The sequence below is a fragment of the Numida meleagris genome, chromosome 6, assembly GCF_002078875.1.
Source record: "Numida meleagris isolate 19003 breed g44 Domestic line chromosome 6, NumMel1.0, whole genome shotgun sequence".
Taxonomy (NCBI): Eukaryota; Metazoa; Chordata; class Aves; order Galliformes; family Numididae; genus Numida; species Numida meleagris.
The window spans coordinates 2,870,811-2,886,616 of record NC_034414.1 but is presented as its reverse complement, the minus strand read 5'-3'; the positions used below and the strand labels follow the sequence as shown (position 1 = coordinate 2,886,616).

General features: G+C 42.8%; 3 protein-coding genes across 4 annotated transcripts; all 3 read left to right on the top strand.

Moving 5' to 3' along the window:
• Window positions 2,148-4,437, top strand: LOC110401949 (olfactory receptor 5AS1-like). 2 transcript variants are annotated; one of them, XM_021403520.1, is made up of 2 exons: window positions 2,148-2,154; window positions 3,500-4,437. In XM_021403520.1, exons 1-2 carry the CDS (start codon window positions 2,148-2,150, stop codon window positions 4,435-4,437), a joined length of 945 nt encoding a protein of 314 aa, XP_021259195.1. The 2 variants fall into 2 exon arrangements, with proteins under 2 accessions (XP_021259195.1, XP_021259194.1); XM_021403519.1 differs by lacking the exon at window positions 2,148-2,154 and having other exon boundaries at window positions 3,490-4,437.
• LOC110401216 (olfactory receptor-like protein COR4) lies at window positions 10,234-11,202 on the top strand. Its single transcript, XM_021402052.1, has one exon. The coding sequence runs from the start codon at window positions 10,234-10,236 to the stop codon at window positions 11,200-11,202; it is 969 nt and encodes a 322-aa protein (XP_021257727.1).
• LOC110401423 (olfactory receptor 1052-like) lies at window positions 13,652-14,599 on the top strand. Its single transcript, XM_021402544.1, has one exon. It carries the CDS (start codon window positions 13,652-13,654, stop codon window positions 14,597-14,599), a length of 948 nt encoding a protein of 315 aa, XP_021258219.1.

Here is a 15,806-nt window from a genome sequence, read left to right as displayed (position 1 = left end):
GTCCATCTCCATGCTTTTTATTATTATTTATTTATTATTATTGTTGTTGTTTGTCTATTTGGATTGTGCTGCTGCAGGGCTCACCTTGTTTGCACGTGGAGCAGGAGCCACTGTATCCCCAAATTGGATGGGTCCAGTCCTGGCCCACCTGCTACAGCAGAAACCCCCAGCAGCAGGGATGGGGAATGTGGATACCTAAGGAAGTGCATCAGGCTCCAAACTCTTCTTGGAAAGGCAGAAACTGCCTTGCAGACATTGTGTGTGTATTTACAAATATGTATAAAATTACATCATTGTAAAATGTACATAAAGATGACTTGAAGACTATCTTTAGAGCCTCTAGCAAAATTCAGCAGTTTCCTAAACTCTACTTCAAGGTTTTCTTGAAGTCACCTTTAAGGTTTAGCGTCTAGCAGACTTTTAGTCTTATCTAAAGCTGACTTTGAGACAAAGTCCTCATGTCAACATTAAGATTTTCCTTGTCACCAGGAGACTTAGCCATTTCCTATGGTCAAATCTAAGTTTTTTAGCCTCCAGCAGACTTTGAGAGTTTCTTCAAAACAACTTTAAGGCTCTAAACTCTTAAAAGTCTCTCTGAGATTCCCATTCAATACAGCAGTAGACAATGAGCAACCCCAGCCCAACTAGAGGAAGCCTGTTAGCCATGCTCTTTCACCCATACACAGCTCTTCCAGTAGTTTGGGCTGAAACATGGCTAGCAGCAAAAGCTCAGACATGTAACCCCAAAAACTGCAGTCCTGAAGACACTGTAGGACTCAGAAAGCTCTACATAGGATCCTCAAATGGCACGTGGAGGAGCCTGGGGTGAGCATAAATAGGCAGAGACAACCGCCATCAGGTACTCTTCCTAATGTACCTTTTTCAGCTCTGATGAAAGTATTTTCTGAAATCCCAAAGAAGCACTTTTAGGGATATTTTTACTATTTCAAGATTTGGCCTCACAGAAAATTGTAATTGACAAACTCATCGCTGAAAGGACAGCCTACAAAAATTTGGAATTGGTTAATTCTCTCACCAGGAACAAGGGTGCTTTATGCTTCTAATTTCAGTTTGTGCTCACATGGTTTTCACAGGTTTTCCGCAACTCAGCTCCATCGGTGTCTTTCTCCCTTGCTGAGGAAGGTTGGTGCGTTCCATTTCTCAGATATTTCCCTCTTTATGGAGGGAAAATGCAACATGTAATATTCACAGAATGATTTCCCTTTCTGTTGCAGACAATCACTCTGCCCTCCTCTTTTGAGACGGTGAGTAACCACCCTGCTTCAGTTTGTTGCTTTTTTTTCATCAAGACCCAATAGTTCACATGCACGTGCTCTCCCAGCAGTCGCTTCTTTCCTAAATGTGTCCAAATCCATGTGTTACCCTTCTGCCTTTCTGCCCATTAGTCACAGTTTGCTGTCCCGTTTCCGTCTTCATTCTGCTCTCTCCTTCTGTAACAGGAAGAATTTTTTGGTTGCTGTGAAGCGGGGCTCAAATGGCTTAGATTTGGGTTTTTCCATGTGGTGCATGAAGTGATTTGTGAGAATGGATGATGATTTCCGTTGTGCCGCAAGCTGTGGTTGTTTATTTATTTATTTTTAAAAAGACAAACACGTTTCCAACCTAAAAATTCATGGAGCACAACAATAATGTGGATACTCTGCAGCTCCTGAAGGAGAAGGCTATTGAAGTTCTTCCTAAAACCAAACCCAAACCGTATGGAGTTCTATTCCCAGGAGCTGCGGAGAGCTCAGCTGTCCTTTGTGCATGAGGTAATCCAGCAGAAGAGGCAACAGGGACCACATCCCTGGTGTCACATGGGTGCTGTGATAAATCCTTCCCATCGCTGCGCACCCAGATTGCTGCAAGGCGGTCCTCAGAGCCTCCCCGGGTAGGTCTGACTTTGGGGTGGCTGCAAACAGGGACAGCAGAGGCAATATCAGCGTTTGCCTGCGGTGGTGCTTCAGTCATTGGTGGCTGGATCCTTCTGCTGCTGCACAAATGTGACCTCTTGCCAGTTCTTAATGTCATAGAGGTCCCTTTCAGTGATAAAGCTTCATCCATCTTGCAGGGAGTAGATGATGTTTCCATTGTTTGTGTTGAAGTGACACGCCACCTCCGAGGGACAGCGAAACAGAAAGTAAGTAATGTTGAGTTTCAATCTGCTGGGGGACGGGTAGAAGAAGGGAAAGGGAGAGGTGGCAAGGACAATGATTTACCACCTCCTTAATTTTCTGTATCTCTTAGAACATTTGTTTTTGAAGTGCACCTGTCTTGAAAGATATAAACTGCCATGGACTGCAAATAAAAGCTTCTCACTGATGCAGAGTGGAATTCCTCCAACATAAAATGTGGTCCCCTACCCCCACTGGTTTCATAGCATCCATCCAGCAGTGGTGGCAACAAGCTCTGTTTGAGTTCCAGGTGAAGGCTGCCTGGCTCACTGAAGGGATTATACCCTGTGCTTGGTTGTGAGAGCAGCAGTGATGCCCATTTGTTCCTTGCTACCTAGATTTTGTGCTCTGGGGCAGTAACCTCTGCCTTCTTTAGCATTTACGCAGGCGTTTCCTCTCATCCCTTCATCAGGGATGTTAATTATGGCCTTAGACACATTTCTGTCTCATATTTTTTCTCTGCACAGCATTGGAATCTGCAGTTATTTTGGTGACTTCTGCTTGCTTGTCTCTTTGTAGACCTCCTTTTGTGAGTAGAAATATGAACAAAAGTAAATCCTTACTCAAGATCATGTGGAGAGGAGTAGAACTTGCTTTTGGGAGATTAAGTTAAATTCATCAGTTCGATTCCCAGGTGAAACTCTCACGGAAACCTGATATTCTAGGGGATGTATTTGGAGGAATGTGTTCCCTGACACATGTGAAAACACCATTTAAATTCCCTGTATACATTCTACAAAAAATAATTACGTGACCATTAAATCTAAAAAGATTCAATACAGAAAATATCCAATTTATAGGCTCATCATTTATTTTCAGTTCTAAAACTGGCCTGAATCAGAGAAGAGCCTTCACCCAACCCTCATATTACGTAAAGCATTTAGAAAGAAGGAAAAGATGAGGAGCAACGTGCAATAGAAAATGAAAACAGAACCCTGTGTTTGATCCCCATGCCTCACTCAGGTGTGTATCTCGTGCCTATTTTGTATGAAATACTGTTTCCTCTCAGCTGTGCAACATGTAAAACTCTAACTGACCCAATTCTTTGGCTTCAAGTATTTAAAAATATCTAAGAAGACCCAGTTTTACGTAGGTTTCATTCAATCTATCTTCTCTAGAATGGAGAACTTCTCATGGAATGAGTGTTGCAGAAATTCTTGCTCCATGTCCTTCTCAGTGTTATGTCTGACTATGCTTTATGTCACCGCTTGTTCCTTTTGCTCTTGTGCATAAAATAATTGTGCTACCACTATGCCTGTTGAGCAGCTGAGCCGCTGGACAGCGCTGAGCTGAGGGGCCAAGATGAAGGCAGGAAATGCCTGAAGAGAACCACACTGCTGTGACCGAGTTCATTCTGCTGGGTTTCACCGGCCGTCGGGAGGTGAAGTTTTCTTTGTTTGGGCTCTTCCTTCTCATCTATGTCACCACGCTGGGGGGCAACGCTGGCATCATCGTGCTCGTCCGGCTCAATGCCCACCTTCACATGCCCATGTACTATTTCCTGAGCAATTTATCTTTCTTAGACCTCAGCTATGCCTCTGCCATTGCTCCCAAGCTGCTGGTGAATCTTGTAGCACAGCGCACCACCATTTCTTTCTTGGGCTGTGCCACACAGATGTTCCTCTTTGCCGCCCTGGCTGATGCCGAGTGCTTCCTTTTGGCTGTGATGGCCTATGACCGCTACGTGGCCATCTGTCGCCCTTTTCTCTATTCCGTAGCCATGTCGCACCGGGCCTGCGCCTCCATGGTAGCTGGGGCCTATCTCAGCGGGGGCCTGACCTCGCTGGTGCACACATCTTTCACGTTCACCCTGTCCTTCTGCGGCTCCAACACCATCAACCACTTCTTCTGCGACATTCCCCCGCTGCTGGAGCTCTCCTGCTCCAACACCAAGGTCAACGAGGTGCTTCTCTTCACCTTGTGTGGCTTCATACAAACCAGCACCTTCCTGGTTATTGTCATCTCCTACACCTGCATCCTCGGCACCATCCTTCGGCTTCACGCAGCAGAGGGCAGGCGCAAGGCCTTCTCCACCTGCACCTCCCACCTCACAGCCATTGGGTTCTTCTACGGCTCCCTCCTCTTCATGTACTTACGGCTCACCTCCGTCTACTCTTCAGACACTAACAAACTGATTACTTTGTCTTGCACCATGGTCTTTCCCATGCTGAACCCCATGATCTACAGCTTGAGGAACAAGGAGGTGAAGGAAGCCTTAAGAAAGTCACTAGAGAGGAAAGTGTTTTCTCGGTCATTTACTTAGTGGGAAAAGCTGCATCCAAGTGCTGATAGAGTAGCTCTGGCTCAGCGCAACACAAAGCCACTAAATCTGACTAATACCTACACCTGCTTTTCCTAGCATGTTCTTCTAGATTCCCCAGATACAGGCATCAATATTTTTGCAGTTCTTACATTTAGCGAGGTTTCCCTCAACCTGCACATTTCATAGAAGAGTCTACTGTCATACATTGAAGAGAGTGTGGTTTAAAATAAAGCAATTGTATTCTGGATTAATCAGCTCACTTGTATGTGTTCTAGAGGTATTTTGTAGCATCTATTCCAAGGAAAGAGAGATATCTCCCTTTTCTGGAAAGTGAGTTATGTCTATTTTTTACTGCAGATGTTTAATGGTAATAAAGTAAATGAAAACTTGCAGATTATGGTTTTCCTTTTCTGATGGAGTGAATATCTTTTTTTTTCAGTATCCAGGAAGTAAAACTTGTTTTCTCACTTGTGATGGAGAGTGTGCTAAAACACCTTCAAAGTGTCTCTTGTTCTAATGTGTCGGCGCTTGGTCCCGTTACAGCAGAATTCCCTCAGTCAGTGTGGCATCAGAATAGCAAGTTTCTGAATAGCAAGTTCTTAGAATAGCAAGTTCTCTTTATTGTGTTTTACACACACCTTATATATCCTTCACTCGTAAGCAGTAAATCCACTCACGGATAATTATCCTTAAGTTCTTCACAACAACGTAGATAACAAACAAAGGGTTGCTTAACTGTCCCAGAAGTGACCACATTAGCTGTGCATACTAAAGAGTATTCTGTTTACACCTTAGCCCTGTCTCCAGACTCCGGAGGCCTCATAGAGATAAGATCTACCAGAGTCTGTTGAGCTCTTTGTTGTTAAGTCTCCCCCCACACTAATGCAAAATAAAAATGTTTCATTTTATATGATTCTTTAATATCATTGATTACAAGTTCCTTAAGATAATCAGCAGACACGTTTGGGATTTTATCTAGGTTCAAAGCCGCGCTCTCAGGATCCATGTCAGCACCAGCAGTGCTCTACCAAGCATTAATTGCCCTAATCAGCCTCACCTGAAACCCCCATCTCCATACTCACAGGCCTAGGAGCTTTATTTGAACCCAAGCCTAGGTTGTTGCTGTTGTTCTCCTTTTGATTTTGTGTTTGAGGTGTTCTGGTTTTTGCCTGGTCTACAGAGCATCTTGATCCAGATCTCAGCCTCTGGGCTGAATTCCTCGCTTGACTCCTACCATGCCTCGTCCCTCTGAATGTGCCTGGCAATCACCAGACCTGATCCTAACCATGACTTGTGAGCTGACTTCTGGTCTTGGTCTTGGACCTGCCTCATCACTGTGACACTGCTTGGTGTCCAGTGGTAGGTTGCATATTTGTGTTGTTTAGGAGAACACCTTAAACTTGTTCATGGAGCTATGTTGCCTGGAATGTCACCAGCTATCCATATTTGCTCAGTATCTCCAGTGATGTTCCCCAGATTGCACTGTGGTAAAGTCTAGAGCCACAGTATGTTTGTGGCACAGTACAACCATACCCAGCAACAGGCAACCCCTGCTGCAAAGAGGAGTGGTCCGGATGTTTTTACTGCAAAAGGCTGTGTGTGCCAGGAAAGCAGTATCTAAGGATGAGAATACTGCTCCCTTTTTTTTTTCTTTAATATTAAAAGGGAAACTGTGGCATAAAGGAACTGGTTTGCCAAGGACACAAAGATTGTTACAAACCTCAGACTAGACTTGAGAAAAGATTCCAAAATCAGGGTCCATATCAGCCTCTAAACCGTCCACTGTTTCTCTCTGATGTACAATCCCTGTAGAGAAACAAAGCAGCTGTATGCACACTGGATAGCTGTGTAGGAAGAGCCTCAAAATAAAGCATTTTCCTAATGCAACAGGGATTAGATGTGATGGCATTTGCATCAATGATCCAAAATGCAAGGGGCATACTTAGAAGATGGGTATCTCTATTAATACTCAATCTTTTCTGATGCTTCAGGAAATTTATTTTGTTTTACAGACTGCATCTAGAAGACTGGTTTATTGGCTACATAACATTTTGGCAAGTAAAGAAAAGGGTCAAGAATCCTAGATTAAAATCACCTATGTGGAAAAAATGCCATGCACTTGCTTTCAGAGTTCATTGGGCTCTACATAGGCTTACGGAGATTCAAGCTGAGAGTACATTTCTTGCTGCAGTATTTGGCTAGATCCACATGCTTTACCAGGCCTGCAACAAACAAATTTCAACTGCAAAACCATGTAGTAACTCATTTTGTATCGGTATTGAAGGCATAAGCAGGCAACAATTACACAATACACTTGCACGCTCAGATATCCACCTTAGTGAGGTTTTGTTATTAGTTTTCTCTGTGGTTATTCACCTTTGTTCCTCCCCTTTGCCATCATTGTTTCCTAGGTGCTCATCCTCTTTCTTTCTGAGGATCACGGTAGCATCTTGCAGGACGTGCAGACAAAGCTGAGGGAAAACAATTTGTGGTTACGGTTCCAAATAGCAAAATTCATAGTGTCTTGCAATAGGTAAATGGCATGAGTGATATTACCAAGAACACTTGTCTTTTCTGGTATTATTTTTGGACAGTGTGAAGATTTAACTCCATTTTCCAAAGCAGTGTTCCCTAACAGCCTCTTTCAGTAGGAACAAGTGTTCCAAAGGAATTCAAGTGGAGTTCTTTACTCATTTCATACTGAAGTTTATTCATACAGCAAATATCTCGAGATAATTGTTTTTAACTGTCATTGATTCCAGATTTCCTGCAGACATCAGCAGAAATGTTTGGAATGTTTCAAGGTTCAAAAATGAAGGGACTGGGTGATAACTGGAGGCGATGCATCTTGTTCTGTTCCTCAAATGGGGCACCATGGAGTTCCATACCAAGCAGATATGCAATATGCAGCAAGTGGGCGAAAGAAACAGACATTAAAGTGAAGACCATGACCATAGCAATGGTGTTGCATAACTTTAAATAGCAGTTTGAGATTTGCCATACTTAAATATAATAAAGTTTTCACTGACAAATATGAAATCTAAAAAGCACACAACTACATGCAAGCCTATTTTCCCAGGATCTCTTTAGAGACAGTGGGGAAAAATGTCAGCATTTTTAGGTTTGTGGCTGGCTTTTACCTGGTCTTGGCATGTAATGCCTACACATATTACCCTTTAGATTGTCTGTCTTCCTCCACTGCCTAGAAAGAGAGCATATACAGATAGCTACATCAAAGACCTATAATGAGACATTTAAATTAGGCATTCACTCTGAACTCTGCTAGTGGGGCCCATAAACCTGCTGCACACTTATAATTATATGATGATGAAAGCAACAGGGAGGCTAAAGGTGAACACTTCAAAGGAGTTAAGGAGTTATCCTCCAAGAAGGTGGCAACATCAGCTGCCCAGCTGTGTGCCTCTACACCAATGCATGCATCTTGGGAAACAAACAGGAGGAGCTGGAAACTACCATGCTACTTGAAAACTGTTGTAGTTGCCGTCACCAAAACTTGGTAAGATGATTCCCGCGACTGTAATACGGCTATTGATGGCCACAAGTTGTTCAGAAGGGACAGATGAGGAAGGAGGGGAGGAGGCTTTGCCCTCTACATCAGTCAAGGAGTAGAACTTGAAAAGCTGTCCCTGAAGAAAGGTCACAACCAATTTGAAAGCCTGTGGGTGAGAGTTAGAGACTGAGGCAACAAAGGGAGCCTTGTGGTTCTCTTGGATGACTCCATCACAGCAGCGACTTCTGCTGACGAGGAGTGGTGTGACTCAGAAAAAGATTCAGCTCCCTCGAAATCCACTGAGCAGGACAAGGCAGGATATCAGGAAGTTTTTTTTTGCATTAAGGGTAGTGGTGAGGCACTAGAACAAGTTGCCCAGAGATGTGGTGGATGCCCTCTCCTTGGAAACAACAACGGTCAGGCTGGACGGGGCTCTGAGCAACCAGATCTGGCTGTAGGTGTCCCTGTTCACTGCAGGAGAGCTGGACTAGATGACCTTTAAGGGTCCTTTTCCAACAATTCAGTGATTCAATGATTTTACAGGATCTGATAGTGATAGAGCAAAGAGAAATGGCTTTAAACTAAAAGAGGGGAGATGTAGATTAGAAGTTAGGGGAAAATTCTTTACTTGGAGAGTGGTGAGGCCTTGGGACAGGCTGCCTGGAGAGTCTGTGGATGCCCCATCCCTGGAGGTGCCCAAGGCCAGGCTGGATGGGGCCATGGGCAACCTGATTTGATCTGGTTTGGGGGCAATAAGTCCACAGCAGGGGTTGGGACTGGATGGGCTTTAAGGTCTCTTCTAACCCAACCATTCTGTGTTTCTATGATTCTGTGATCTCATAAAAGAGAAATTTGATCCCACCTGAGGAGTTGTTGCAAAGAGCAGTTCACGATAGAAATCAAAGAGAAATTTGGATGAATGGACCTCTGCCATTTTACTGTGTTCTTCCAAAACCTGATGTTACCTAGATTGGTACCTATGACTAAGACTAATGAACAGTAAAATAGATTATCTTCATTTGATCAAACCTGGTTTCCATAGGTACCAATCATTTGTGGCATGGATTAGGTCAACTAAACGCCTTTATAAGCAACACCTTTAAATATCAGAAATACTACAAATCTTCTCAGGATGATGTTGTGATGTAATTAGCTCCCGTCTCTCAGGGGACATAAAGTACGGTATAATTGCCAGGCTGCTGTGGTCTGGCTGTCCAATATATAATTGCTTCAGACTTTTTCTGAGTACATGAATGCAGCACTGCAGCTACGTGCCTACCTCCTTGAAATAAAGATTAAAAATTAGAGGAAATAGGCAAGGCATAAATGAGCTGGACAACTCTTGTTACTTCCTGTGAAAATTAGTCCTTATTGAAGTTTGCTTTGGAAAGTAAGTGTCTGCTGCTGAAAGTTGCATGTTGATTGATTATGTAGAAGTACTGTAACTGTGCCTGAATTAAGTCTTAGTTACAAATATATGTCTCTGCGTTAAGTGGGCTAAGACGGTGTAAAAGAAAGTGAAGAAGTTTGTCTCATCTTAATTATTTTAGAAAGATTTTTGTCCATAACTGTGGACCTCCTGGCCTTTTTTTTTCATTATTTCCAGCTTGGATTGCAAGGAGCAAGTACAGGATAAGCACAGCTACTGAAGAGCATGTTTGCATTAAGATTTAGCGTTGAGCACATCTGTCTTATGTTGGGGCTTCATAGGTAACTCTTTCAGGTTTAATGACCTTAGATTCTCACCCTCAGGTATATGTCTTAGGAGCGTGCATGGAGTAGATGTGATGCTTGCCACCCTATCGGTGCCTTACTTATCTCTGATAAATATAAGAAGCCTGGAAGTCTTTGTGGACAAATAAAAATTGGTTGCCATTCACAGAGTGGGCTTTATGTTCATTTAATTGCATCTAAAATGATATCTGGTCCAGGTTCTTCTGTTGTTAAACACATTTGTCCTCACCCAAGAGCATAATTCATCTGATGTCTCCACTCACTGTAGAGAAAGAGAGGCTATGCAACTGTCTACTATTAGACATCAAGATTTTTAGATAGCTTGGTTGGGTGGAATAAGTGAATGGGTAAATTAGACTCTGTGTAGTGCTATTTCTCATAGCAAAATCCATTTTTGGAACGTGGGGTTTTCTCAAGTCTCTGCTGTGTGCTTGTTGATCGTGGATGTGAGCATTGCGTGTTTCCTTACCCCATTAGTTTCTAAGCACTAACAAACCCTTTGTCATCCTTCTTATTTTTCTTGATGTCTGACGGCACACCAGCCAATCCTGATGGCTTCAGGAAACTGCACAACACCAACCATGTTCATTCTGTCTGGACTGACAGACAATCCAAGGCTGCAAATGCCTCTCTTCATGGTGTTTTTAGCCATCTACACCACCACTCTGCTAACAAATCTGGGTCTGATTGCATTAATCAGCATGGATCTCCGGCTTCAAACCCCAATGTATTTTTTCCTCCAAAATCTCTCTTTCATAGATGCCGCTTATTCTACAGTCATCACTCCTAAAATGTTGGTGATGTTTCTGGTAGGAACAAAGACAATTTCATATGGAGGTTGCATTACGCAGTATTTTAGCTTTGTTTTGTTGACAATCTCAGAGTGCTTGCTGCTAGCTGTGATGGCATATGACCGGTATGTGGCCATCTGTAAACCTCTGCTTTATACTGTCGTCATGACCAAGGCGGTCTGCTGGAGTCTGGTGACAGGTTCGTACTTCTTGGCGTTCCTGAACTCTGTGGTACACACCAGTGGCTTGCTAAAGCTATCCTTTTGCTCTTCAAATGTGGTAAACCATTTCTTTTGTGATAACAGCCCTCTCTTCCAGATTTCTTCTTCCAGCACTGCTCTCAATGAGCTGCTGATTTTCATTTTGGGCAGCTTGATTGATACGAGCAGCATCATTACCATCCTCATCTCATATCTTTTCATTATTCTGACTGTGCTGAAGATCTGCTCCAAGGAGAGGAAATACAAGGCCTTTTCCACCTGCACCTCTCACCTGATGGCTGTCTCCTTGTTCCATGGAACTGTCATCTTCATGTACTTGCGACCGGTCAACAGCTTCTCTCTGGACACAGACAAAATTGCATCACTGTTCTACACTGTGGTGATCCCTATGCTGAACCCCCTCATCTACAGCTGGAGGAACAAGGAGGTAAAGGATGCTCTACGCAGAGCCATAGCCACCAATGTTTTGGCAATCCAGAGGGATACCAACTTGAGTTTTAAGGGATGATTTGCAAATAATTTGAAATAAGAAACCACGTAAGCACATATTTGGTTTTAAATGTCCTTTGTCTTTGCATATTAAGTATGTTTTATGTATACTTAAGCACTATTTTGAAGGGAGTATTTCCTGATCTGAAACTCATTGTATTTGGGGCAGCATTCATTTTGCTGGACCCATGTCAAAATACGATGACAATTTCAGTGTATGTTGAAAGAGGGTTTATAAAATGTTACCAAGGTTTACATGATGCCTAAAATTGAATTCGTGCTGCAATCAGGGATGAGCTTTAGAAAAAACTGATTATTACCAAAATAAATGACGTGTGCTTTTTGTTTTTAATAAGATGTCTGTCTGTTCATTCCTAAAATGAAAATGTCATGAGTGGTTTAATTGGCAATCTTCCTGGTAGAAAAGTAAATGCAAAGAGCAGTATCTCAGCCCTACTTAAGGCTGCCTTGAAAGTCAACAGGAAGCATCATCTATCACAAAATGTATATTCCTCAACATCAGACCATGCTTCCCTTTAGACATAATTCAAGGCATTATTTTCACTTTAAAGCTTTGGGTTGACTGTACCCGTAAACAGGTAGAAGAACCTGAGCCGACCTCTCTACTAGTGTAGCAGGTAAGAATTTTCTGCTGCCAGTTCCCTCCTCTGTCCAAGGAAAATCTTGGTAGAGATGCTCTTACTGATGCATCCACTGTCATGTTCAGTGCAACATGAGTGAAGTCAGCCTCACCCCTTTGCACATCTCTAGTGTGGAGAGAACTGGAGGCACTCAGATCTTAAACAAGAAGCTCAGTGTAGCATCATAGAGGGAAGGTGAGTACATCCACAAAAAACAACTTGTCTCTAAATAGAGATGAGAAGTGGAGACCTCAGGCTTGAGATACAGAGTAAAGCAAGGAAAGGAAGATAATAGATTCACATGGATTTTGTATTAATGTGTTTCTGCTGTAATGCCATTGCACTGGCAATGCCAGAAAATGAGCTCTAGAGGCGTGCTCAGGGTATAATCATGCCGTCTGCTGTGACTCAGCTCACAGAACAAACATATATGGAATGGGATGTGTAGGTGTCTGTATGTCACCAAGACGTATAGGACCTCAGTGTACTCACTGGACACTCATGACTGTTGCTCCAAAATGAGCTGTCTCAATGTCAAAGTGGCTTTGACTGTAGTGACTAGTGCTATCCTGTGGAAAGAGAATCTCAAGTTGCTTGATAATAACAGAAGCAGTTGTAAACATCACTTGCTTTTCTCGTGGGACAATTCAACTGAGAGCAATTACTCTACAATAAAAGCATGTTTTTAAATAGGAATATTCATTTGTACGGGCCAGTTGTTCCAGGTATCTGGATGGAAAAATATAAATGCAGGTCTATTTCCACCTTAACACTTTTTTTCATCTGAGACGGGGATTTTCTAAAGGCACACGGGACTGCTTCCCTTCTTCGAGAAGGAAGGTTTTAAAGAAGGAGACTATGGAATGAGATAATTGTTGCATCCTGACATTCCTTGTCCTGAACGCGACTGAAGAGAAACAAGAGGTGTTGTAAGTCTTTGTGAAATCAAAATAAGCACCAAACTTCAATTCTATCCATTATTTCCTTCTCCCTTAGTCTCTGAAAATCATTTTCTCTGATTTCTTCACCTTGCAGCCTTCTCCAGACTGCACAGCCCCAGCTCTCAGCCTGTCCTTGTAGGAGAGGTGTTCCATCCCTTGGACCATTTCTGTGGGCCTTCTCTGGACATGCTTGAACAGGCCTATGTCTCTCCTGCACTGAGAACTCCACATCTGGACGCAGTACTCCAGGTGAGGTCTCACAGTGCAGAGCAGAGGGGCAGGATCACCTCCCTCGCCCAGCTGGCCACGCTGCTTTTGATGCAGCCCAGGATAAGGTTGGCTTTGTTTCCTCATACACAGCCACAGAACCAGTCCTAAAATGAATCAAAACAAGAAAAAGAAAACCCAATTGTTTTCTTTTTTTCAGTGACATTATGCCAGTGTGCTTCTCTGACATTAACTATGTTTATTTTACAGGTTATTTTGTCTTAAGGAAAATATCTGGAAAGCCAATCTTCTCTTGAACCTTAAATGAGGGCAACGGACTGGTAAGCCTTAGGAAATTATAAAGCCTTTCATGGTCTTTATTCTGTTTTCTGTCATGTAGGACTGGTAACATGGCAGATACCTTAACCACGGGATGAATTAAAGGTTGGAAGTGAATACCGGAGGTTTCTCCACCCTACATCAGAGAAAGCTGTGGAAAAGAAGAGAGAGGAAAGGAGGACAGCAGAAGGGAGAAAGAAGTGAAACAACTGTTATCACTGTAAGTTTAAAAGTCAGAACTGGAGCGGATGAGTGGCACAGGGGCAGAGCTGAGCGACACTGACAGTCCAACCCATGCACTGATCTATGGCTTTCCTTCTTGATTCCAGGTAACAATTAAATGAAAATGATGGTCCGAGACAATGATACCACTGTGACCAGCTTCATTCTCACAGGATTAACTGATAGACAAGACCTGCAGCTTCCACTGTTTGCTGTCTTTTCTTTCATTTATGGGATGACCTTGCTGGGCAATCTAGGAATGATATTGATCATTAGGTCTGAGCCACAACTGCATACCCCTATGTACTTCTTCCTTAGCTGCTTGTCCTTCTTAGATGTCTGCTATTCTTCTACTCTTACTCCCAATATGCTGCTCAACTTTTTAATGGTGTCAAAGGGAGTGTCGTATAGTGGATGCCTTATACAGTATGGCTTCTTTGCACTTTTTGCCACCACTGAGATGTTTCTCCTGGCTGCGATGGCATATGACCGCTACATGGCCATTTGTAACCCACTGCTCTACACTGTTGTTGTGACCAAAAAAGGCTGTGTACTATTAATAGCTGGGTCATATTTAGGGGGTGCTGTGAATTCTCTGATACACACCCTTGGCTTGCTGAGACTGTCCTTTTGCAGCTCGAATGTAATAGATCACTTTTTCTGTGATCTTGTCCCTCTCCTAAATCTCTCCTGCAGTGACACCCATCTCAACAAGATCCTTGTTTCTGTATTTGGCTCCATAATTGAGGCAGCCACTCTTGCAATCACTGTCATTTCTTATTTTTTCATCATTGTCACGGTGCTGAGGATCCGCTCTGCCAAGGGCAGGCAAAAAATGTTTTCCACCTGTGCCTCCCACTTTACAGCTGTTTTCACCTTTCATGGCACGATCCTGCTTATGTACTTCCGCCCCAGCTTCAGCCACTTGTTGGGCACTGACAAAACTATTTCTGTGTTCTACACCATGGTCATTCCTCTGCTCAACCCCTTTATCTACAGCTTGAGAAACCATGATGTGAAATGTGCCACAAGGAAGCTGCTGAAGAGGAAGGTCTTTATGTGCTGAAAGTGTTCCACGGTAGCATCTGGGCTGAATCCATACAAAAACCCCACTGTCTTGGATATGGTTTATGAATTCCTGAATCTTTTATGTTATCATGTAAAAGACATGTTGTGAAGACTGCTACTTGAAGGATGTGTAACTGGGAAAGACATACATAGAAATACATCCTCTTACTGAGGCCTTACTGAAGCCCAAGGCTCTTCATCACAGAGGTCTTAAGTCACTTGTCCCCTTTTTGAAGTCTTTGGACACCAGTGTGGGATTAACTCTTCCTAATTAAATATTTACATTTGGATATCTCTTTCAAACTTGCTTCGTTTTTGTAATCAATGAAGCAACATGGGCACACTAACATTTGTGTCGTCCTTCCCAAGAAAGGTGTCTTAAAACAGATTAGTTGCACTTGTCTCTGAAGCTGCTACTTTTTCCATGGACTATAGAAAGATATAACATGGCCTCTAGTAAACCCTGGGGGAAGGCAAATTTGTTTGCCTCAAATGACCGTAGAACCCTAAAAACATTGAATTTGACCTCTACTGACCTTAAATTGTAGATTTTGATCTCCAGTGACCATAGGTTGCTAATTGGTTGACCATAGATGACTCTGGTACCATAAAAACTCTTGAATTTGACCTCTAGAAACTCCAAAAGGCAAAATTTGACCACAGGTAGACCCAGATTGCTAATTGGTTGAACTCAGATGACCTTGGGTCCCTTAAAAACACCTGTCCTGCCATTTATTCCATGAGTACATGATATCACACATTACTGTAATTGTAGGTATTGTGTTTGTTCCTTGCATCTATATCTATCAGAGAGGATTATGGTGTCACTAACTGAAGATACTGGGGTACTGCGTGCTGTTTATTGAGAAGTAGTAGGAAATAAGGCATTTTTTTATTCAGTAACAAAGGGTTTATGCTTTTACTGCTGAAGTTCAATAACTTTTCAGTAATAACTTTGAGGTCCTTTAAGAACTCAGTTTTTTTCTTGAAGCTTTATGGAATAAGCTGAAAGGAACCATGGTTATGGATAGTTTGAAATGAAATCAACAGGATCATCATGTGTTCAGAAAAATGGATAACCTGTGGCAGCCTGCAAGTTCCATACAAATGAATATTTGGAGTAATAAGGGCCTTGTAAAAGGGGGGTGAGGATTGGTGCAGAGCTCCCCAACCTGAAGCACTGGGACAGCTGGTTTCATAGCCAG